This window comes from Lathyrus oleraceus, chromosome 4 (genome assembly GCF_024323335.1).
Source record: "Lathyrus oleraceus cultivar Zhongwan6 chromosome 4, CAAS_Psat_ZW6_1.0, whole genome shotgun sequence".
Classification (NCBI taxonomy): domain Eukaryota; kingdom Viridiplantae; phylum Streptophyta; class Magnoliopsida; order Fabales; family Fabaceae; genus Lathyrus; species Lathyrus oleraceus.
The window spans coordinates 294,659,769-294,668,072 of record NC_066582.1 but is presented as its reverse complement, the minus strand read 5'-3'; the positions used below and the strand labels follow the sequence as shown (position 1 = coordinate 294,668,072).

General features: G+C 39.0%; 1 protein-coding gene across 1 annotated transcript; it reads left to right on the top strand.

Annotated features, from left to right (window-relative positions):
- The first annotated feature begins 1,118 nt into the window (after positions 1 to 1,118).
- On the top strand, positions 1,119 to 2,867 carry LOC127137174 (uncharacterized). The gene has a single exon (XM_051063659.1). It carries the CDS (start codon positions 1,119 to 1,121, stop codon positions 2,865 to 2,867), a length of 1,749 nt encoding a protein of 582 aa, XP_050919616.1.
- The last annotated feature ends 5,437 nt before the right edge of the window (positions 2,868 to 8,304 follow it).

The following is an 8,304-nucleotide window of genomic DNA, read 5'->3' as shown; positions in this document are numbered from 1 at the left end:
CGACGTGGGCTTCGGCCATTGTGATGAGTTATGTTGATGCGATGATGATTTTGGTGTATGTGTATCATTTATCATGGAGTCACATACATTTGCATAAGCGACGTGGCCTTTTGGCAATAACGACGTGGCCTTTTGGCAAAAGCGAAGTGGGCATAAAGCCTTGGTCTTGATGGCAAAGCGACGAGTCGGTACCGCATAGCATTTTCATAGTTGAGTCACATATGTTGGTTATGTTTATTTCCGCATTTTGTGATAATTATTGTTATGTGACGGTTTATGATGTGCGGTGATATTTTGCGATGAAGCGATGAATCGTAATGTTTTATGATGGATTGATGAAATGTTAAAGTGATGAGATGCTATGATGTAACATTGATGTTGTGGATGATTATTGACTTTGTTTATGATTAAATACATAAGCATTCAAGTGAAGGATTGTGCGATGTGGTAACAATATTTCTAACTTTCCGAATTTACTTATATATTGCTTATCATTATCTTGATTATATGAATTGAGTATCTCACCCTTTTGTTGTTGGCCGTTACCTTTATATTGGTAACGTGCAGGTGCTCCGCGTTGAGAGGAGGATAGTGGTAGCACACTTTTGGCGTCATTGCTCTGATTAGGATTGTAACACTCAGGGGTTAATGAACGCTTTTCATGATTTTGATAGTAACAATGCCCTTTTGTATATCATTATATATGATAGTTGTGATGGGCATTTGTTTGCTTGTTTTCTTTTGAATGTGTAAATGTACGACTCAACTTAATTATCTAAATGATTTCCGTTGCGATGTTTTGTGTATTGCTGCTATATGGACTAGGTGAATCCATATACAGTGTTGTTTATTATTTAACAAGGACTAAGTGGATCCTTGCACAATTGCCGTGTTGTGTAATTTGTTTAAGTGTTGATGAAATGATATATGTGATGCCTCAATTTTGTGTGAAATTTGTTTACTCTGATTTTTAATTGAATTTACGACGGGTAGAATTGGGGTGTTACATTAGTGGTATCAGAGCAGGTCGGTCCATCCGACCACTTAGTTGAGTCTTTTGTTGTTTAACGACCTTGTGTTGTTAATTTGTTGTTAATACTTGTTTGTAGAAGTGTAAGATGGCCGGAAGAAACGCTGGGAGGAATGATGAGGCTCTTGCTGCAGCTATGCAGGCAATGGCTCAGGCGTTCCAGAACCCACCCAATGCTGACGAGAACGTGGGGTCTCGTAGTCTGGCAACGTTTCAGAGGGAGAACCCGCCTACTTTTCTGGGTAGGTATGATCCTGAAGGAGCCTTGGCTTGGTTGAAGGAGATTGAAAGAATCTTCAGAGTGATGGATTGCACTCTTGTGCAAAAGATCCGTTATGGAACTCATAAGCTGTCAGGTGAAGTCGATGATTGGTGGGTGGACACTCGTCTAAGGTTGGAAACTGCGGGCGAGGAGATTACTCGGGAAGTGTTTCGTAGAGAATTTCTGAGGAAGTATTATCCAGAAGATGTGCGAGGAAAGAAAGAGATTGAATTCCTCGAGTTGAAGCAAGGGAACTTGTCAGTCACGGAGTATGCTGCTAAGTTCACTGAATTGGCTAAGTTCTATCATCACTATGATGGAGCCAATGCCGAATTCTCTAAGTGCATCAAGTTTGAAAATGGATTGCATCCGGAAATTAAGAAAGCTGTGGGATATCAAAAGATTCACGTCTTTGCGGATCTGATTGATAGTTGTAGAATCTTTGAAGAGGACAACAATACACACTATAAGATCTTGTCTGAGAAGAGAGGAAGGGGCCAACACAGCCGTGGTAAGCCATATGAAACTCCGGTTGGAAAAGGGAAACAGAAAGTGATTCCGGGTCGAAGAACAAGTGGGGGAGATGCTCCTGCTAATGTTATCTGTTTCAAGTGTGGAAAGTCGGGTCACAAGAGTAATGTGTGTAGGCTTGGTGAAACGAGATGTTTCCGTTGTGGTATACCGGGACATGCGGCTCGTGATTGTAAGCAGAAGGATGTTGTTTGCTTTAACTGTGGGGAAGGAGGACATATCAGTGCTAAATGTCAGAAGCCAAAGAGGGGACAAGAGAGTGGTAAAGTGTTTGCTTTGTCGGGAACTCAGACTACAAATGAAGATGGACTTGTTCGAGGTACTTGTTTCATTAATAGCATTCCTTTAATTACTATTATTGATACCGGTGCCACACACTGTTTTGTTGCTGCGGATTGTGTTGAAAGATTGGGTATTTCTTTGTCTTCCTTGGGTAGAGATATGATTGTTGAGGTTCCCGCTAAGGGAACGGTATCTACGTCTCTTGTGTGTAAGAGTTGCCCCTTGTCAATATTTGGTAAAGATTTTGTAGTTGATCTTGTTTGTTTACCGCTTGTCGGGTTGGATGTAGTATTGGGTATGGACTGGTTGAAATCCAACTATGTTCATATTAATTGCTACAACAACACTGTGAGGTTTTCTTCTGCCGAAGAAGAGGGAAGAACAGAATTGTTATCCAAGAAACAATTGAAGGAGTTCATAGAAGAAGACGCGTTGGTGTTCTTGTTGATGGCAAGCTTGTCTGTGGAGAGTCAGGCTGTAATTGTGAACTTGCCGGTGGTGTGCAATTTCCCTGAAGTTTTCCCCGATGAGATTCCTAGTGCACCGCCAGAAAGAGAAGTTGAGTTCACTATTGACCTTGTACCTGGTACTAGACCCATCTCTATGGCGCCGTATAGGATGTCAGCATCAGAGTTGGCTGAACTGAAGAGTCAGCTAGAGGATTTGCTTGAAAGGAAGTTTGTGAGACCTAGTGTATCACCTTGGGGAGCTCCAATTTTGCTGGTGAAAAAAAAAAGACGGAAGCATGCGACTTTGTATTGATTATAGACAATTGAATAAGGTGACGATTAATAATAGGTATCCACTCCCAAGGATCGATGACTTGATGGATCGTTTAGTGGGTGCTCGTATTTTCAGTAAGATTGATCTAAGGTCGGGCTACCATCAAATTAAGGTGAAAGATGAGGACACTCAGAAAACTGCTTTCAGGACTCGTTATGGACACTACGAGTACACGGTGATGCCTTTCGGCGTTACTAATGCGCCGGGAGTATTCATGGAGTACATGAATCGCATTTTCCATCCTTATTTGGATCAATTTGTGGTGGTGTTCATAGACGACATTTTGGTTTATTCTAAGTCGGAGGAAGAGCATGTGGAACATTTGCGTATTGTTTTGCAAGTGTTGAAAGAGAAGAGATTGTATGCTAAGTTGTCTAAGTGTGAGTTTTGGTTGAGAGAAGTTAGCTTTCTTGGTCATGTTGTTTCCGGTGATGGAATTACGGTTGATCCATCGAAGATTGATGCGGTGTTGCAATGGGAAGCTCCTACGTCAGTTACCGAGATAAGAAGTTTCCTAGGCTTGGCAGGTTGCTATAGGAGGTTTATAGAAGGCTTTTCTAAGTTGGCACTTCCTTTGACTAAGTTAACTTGTAAGGGTGCTGCTTTTGTGTGGGATGTCCGATGCGAAGAAAGTTTCCTTGAGTTGAAGAAAAGGTTGACAACGACTCCGATTTTGATTTTGCCAAATCCCGAGGAACCGTTTGTGGTTTATTGCGATGCTTCGAAGATGGGATTAGGAGGTGTGCTTATGCAGAACGGTAAGGTGGTTGCTTATGCTTCTAGACAATTGAGGATTCATGAGAAGAACTACCCTACGCATGATTTGGAGCTTGCGGTAGTTGTGTTTGTTTTGAAAATTTGGAGGCATTACCTTTATGGATCTAGATTTGAAGTCTTTAGTGACCATAAAAGCTTGAAGTATTTGTTTGATCAAAAAGAGCTGAACATGAGACAAGATGGCTGGAATTGCTAAAGGATTATGACTTTGGGTTGAACTACCATCCGGGAAAAGCGAATGTGGTGGCCGATGCTCTAAGTAGGAAGACTTTGCATATGTCGACCTTGAGGATGAAAGAGTTGGAGTTGATTGAGAAATTCCGAGATATGAGCTTAGTGATCGAGGTGACACCAAGAAGTGTGATTTTGGGTATGTTAAAGATTAACAATGATTTTCTTGATAGCATTAGAGAGGCTTAGAAGTTGGATATGAAACTTGTTGATGTGATCATTGGACTCGGACAATCTGAGAATGAGGATTTCAAATTGGATGCACAAGGTGTGTTGAGGTTTCGTGATAGGATTTGTGTTCCCGATGATGTGGATTTAAAAAGGATGATCTTAGAAGAAAGCCATAGGAGTAATTTGAGTATTCATCCTGGAGCGACTAAGATGTACCAAGATTTGAAAAGATTATTTTGGTGGTCGGGAATGAAGCGTGAAGTAGCTCAGTTCGTGTATGCGTGCTTGACTTGCCAGAAATCAAAGGTTGAGCATCAGAAACCTGCGGGGTTGATGCAACCGTTAGAAATTCCTGAGTGGAAGTGGGATAGAATTTCCATGGACTTTGTGACGGGTTTACTGAATACATCTAGAGGATGTGATGCTATTTGGGTGATTGTTGATAGGCTTACGAAGTCGGCTCACTTTATTCCTATTAACATAAGTTATCCGGTGTCGAAGTTGGTGGAGATTTATACCAATGTTATTGTGAAGCTGCACGATGTTCATCTTTGTATTGTTTCGGATAGAGATCCGAGGTTCACTTCAGAATTTTGGAAGAGTTTGCAAGAAGCTTTAGGTTCCAAGTTAAGGTTGAGTTCGGCGTATCATCCTCAGACGGATGGTCAAACGGAGAGGACTATCCAATCCTTGGAAGATTTGTTAAGGGCGTGTATTCTTGAACAAGGAGGTTCATGAGATACTCACCTTCCATTGGTGGAGTTTACTTACAACAATAGTTATCATTCAAGTATTGGAATGGCGCCTTTTGAAGCTTTGTATGGGCGGAGGTGTAGGACTCCGTTGTGTTGGCATGAATCTGGTGAAAGTGTGGTACTTGGACCCGAGATTGTTCGAGAAACTACCAAGACGGTTAAGATGATTCGGGATAAGATGAAGATTTCTCAAAGTAGGCAAAAGAGTTAACATGATAAGAGGAGAAAGGATTTGGAATTTCAAGAGGGTGATCATGTGTTTCTAAGAGTCACACCTACGACCGGTGTTGGACGAGCATTGAAAGCTAAGAAGTTGACTCCTCGTTTGATTGGACTGTATCAAATTACGAGTAGAGTGGGAAAAGTTGCTTATAGAGTGGTGTTACCGCCAAACCTCTCGAATTTGTATGACGTGTTCCATGTGTCTCAACTTAGGAATTATATTCCGGATCCGTCTCATGTGATTCAAATGGATGATATTCAAGTGCGCGATAACCTTACGATTGAGACGATGCCTTTGAGGATCGAAGGTTGTGAGACGAAGTCCCTACGGGGAAAGGAAATTGATTTGGTGAAGGTTATTTGGATTGGTGCAGTCGGAGAAAGCACGACATGGGAATTGGAGAACAGGATGCGCGACTCCTACCCCGAGTTATTCGAATGAGGTAATTTTCGAGGACGGAAATATTTAAGTGGGGGAGAGTTGTAACGCCCCGATTTTTATTAAGTGTTATTATTATTATTTTTATAATGTTTGATTTATAATTATTTCGGTAAAATATTTTATTGTGTGTTAATATATTATTAGAGTTTAATTATGAGAATTGTGGTATAATAGCTATTGGGCCTAGTGGTGTATATAGTAATTAAGGGAGGTGTAACAATTAAGCCCATTAGTTAGTTTTTATTTAATTAAAACAAAGAATAGAAATAGAATAGAAATAGAAAGAAGAGAAATAGAAAGAAGTAGAGAGAAGGAGGAGAAAAGAGAAGAAAAGAGAGAAAAGTTAGGGTTTGGAGGAGGAAGAGGAAATTGGAGAAGAAAAGCATCATCTTGATCAACCCAAGCTTGCTAGAATACTATAGAGTAACTCAATCATCATCTCTAAGGTAGGGGTGTGAGTTATTATTTCCTATAATTATGAAAATGATGGGTTTTATGTGGGTAATGGTTGTTAGAGGATATTGTTGGGTTTTGATGTTGTGATTGGATTCCTTACTTTGAAAATGTTGTTTGTGTTCTTGATGTAGTGTTGATTGTTTGTGATTATTGAACATGTATCAATTCTTTGCAAAATGTTAGGGTTAGGTTTAGAAGAATGATAAATAACATTGTGTGTTGTTGTTGTTGTTGATGGTTTGGGGTTGATGTATGTTATGAAAAATATGCTATTGTGTTGATGAATCAAAGTATGAGTAATTTCACAAATTGTGAATTTAGGAAGTGTTGGAAATTAATTGAATGATGTTTAAAATGATGAAATAAAAGTTAAATTGTGGTTAGAATGGCTTTGTAATATTGAAAATATTGTAGTTCATTGAATTCTGAGAATGAGACTTTTTACGGAATCGAAATCGGAGGTCCGAAAGGTATTTAACGGTCAAAAACGCATTTTCTATGTTTCCTGCTAAATTCGCGGCGCGAAAGAGAGTTCGCGGCGCCAAGTGAGTTGAAAACAGAATTCTTTTGTAAACTTCAAAAAGTCATAACTTTTGAACCGTAACTCCGTTTTGGTCCCCGTTCGAAGCGTTGCGAAGCTTATGAAATTTTCTACATGTTGTTGATGTTTATAGGCCATTATAAGGGCTTATTTTAATAAGTGATTATTTTGGAAAAGTGATTAATAATTGATATAGTAGGAAGCCTATTTGATTAATGAGGAATACCACTTAACTATAGTGTGTAGGTGTGCGATGTAAATAAACATTGCATGAGGTTGAATTACCTAAGAGATTGTATGATGAAACAATTGATTGTGATGAATATTCTCATTTGTTTTATATATAAACATATGTATGAATGTTGGTGAAGATGATGTTGTGTGAATGCTTTTATGCATGTGAATGGCGACGTGGCCTAAATGGCAATAGCGACGTGGGCTTCGGCCATTATGATGAGTTATGTTGATGCGATGATGATTTTGGTGTATGTGTATCATTTATCATGGAGTCACATACATTTGCATAAGCGACGTGGCCTTTTGGCAATATCGACGTGGCCTTTTGGCAAAAGCGAAGTGGGCATAAAACCTTGGCCTTGATGGCAAAGCGACGAGTCGGTACCGCATAACATTTGCATAGTTGAGTCACATATGTTGGTTATGTTTATTTCCGCATTTTGTGATAATTGTTGTTATGTGACGGTTTATGATGTGCGGTGATATTTTGCGATGATGCGATGAATCGTAATGTTTTATGATGGATTGATGAAATGTTAAAGTGATGAGATGCTATGATGTAACATTGATGTTGTGGATGATTATTGACTTTGTTTATGATTAAATACATAAGCATTCAAGTGAAGGATTGTGCGATGTGGTAACAATATTTCTAACTTTCCGAATTTACTTATATATTGCTTATCATTATCTTGATTATATGATTTGAGTATCTCACCCTTTTGTTGTTGGCCGTTACCTTTATATTGGTAACATGCAGGTGCTCCGCGTTGAGAGGAGGATAGTGGTAGCACACTTTTGGCGTCATTGCTCTGATTAGGATTGTAACACTCAGGGGTTAATGAACGCTTTTCATGATTTTGATAGTAACAATGCCCTTTTGTATATCATTGTATATGATAGTTGTGATGGGCATTTGTTTGCTTGTTTTCTTTTGAATGTGTAAATGTACGACTCAACTTAATTATCTAAATGATTTCCGTTGCGATGTTTTGTGTATTGCTGCTATATGGACTAGGTGAATCCATATACAGTGTTGTTTATTATTTAACAAGGACTAAGTGGATCCTTGCACAATTACCGTGTTGTGTAATTTGTTTAAATGTTGATGAAATGATATATGTGATGCCTCAATTTTGTGTGAAATTTGTTTACTCTGATTTTTAATTGAATTTACGACGGGTAGAATTGGGGTGTTACAGATGCTAAGGCAAGTTAGTTTGAGTTAGGTCAGTTGGTTATTAATTGGAATTGCATAGGAAATTAGTTACAGTTATTTTGTTACCAATATGTTATGGGATTTCTCTTTGAGCCCTCTTATTTCAATTAAAAGAGGTTAGTGTGAATTCAATTTAATTGGTGTCAGTGAACTTAAGGAGTTTGTTAGCTATGTTTGTTAAACAAAGCTAAACCAAAAAAGAGTTATGTTTAGTCCTAAACTTGTTATGAAGTAAAATGTGAATGAGGTTAAATGTGCGAAATTGTTGTGCAAAAAACTCTTTTAGTGTATGTTACTTCACTGATGTTAGTAGCTAGCCTAATGCCCTGCTGCTATGATGCTTGGGTTACCCTGTTGTTGTCATG

What these genes read in the sequence shown, in the direction of transcription:
- LOC127137174 (XM_051063659.1), top strand. Translation starts at nt 1,119, where the DNA reads ATGGCCGGAAGAAACGCTGGGAGGAATGATGAGGCTCTTGCTGCAGCT.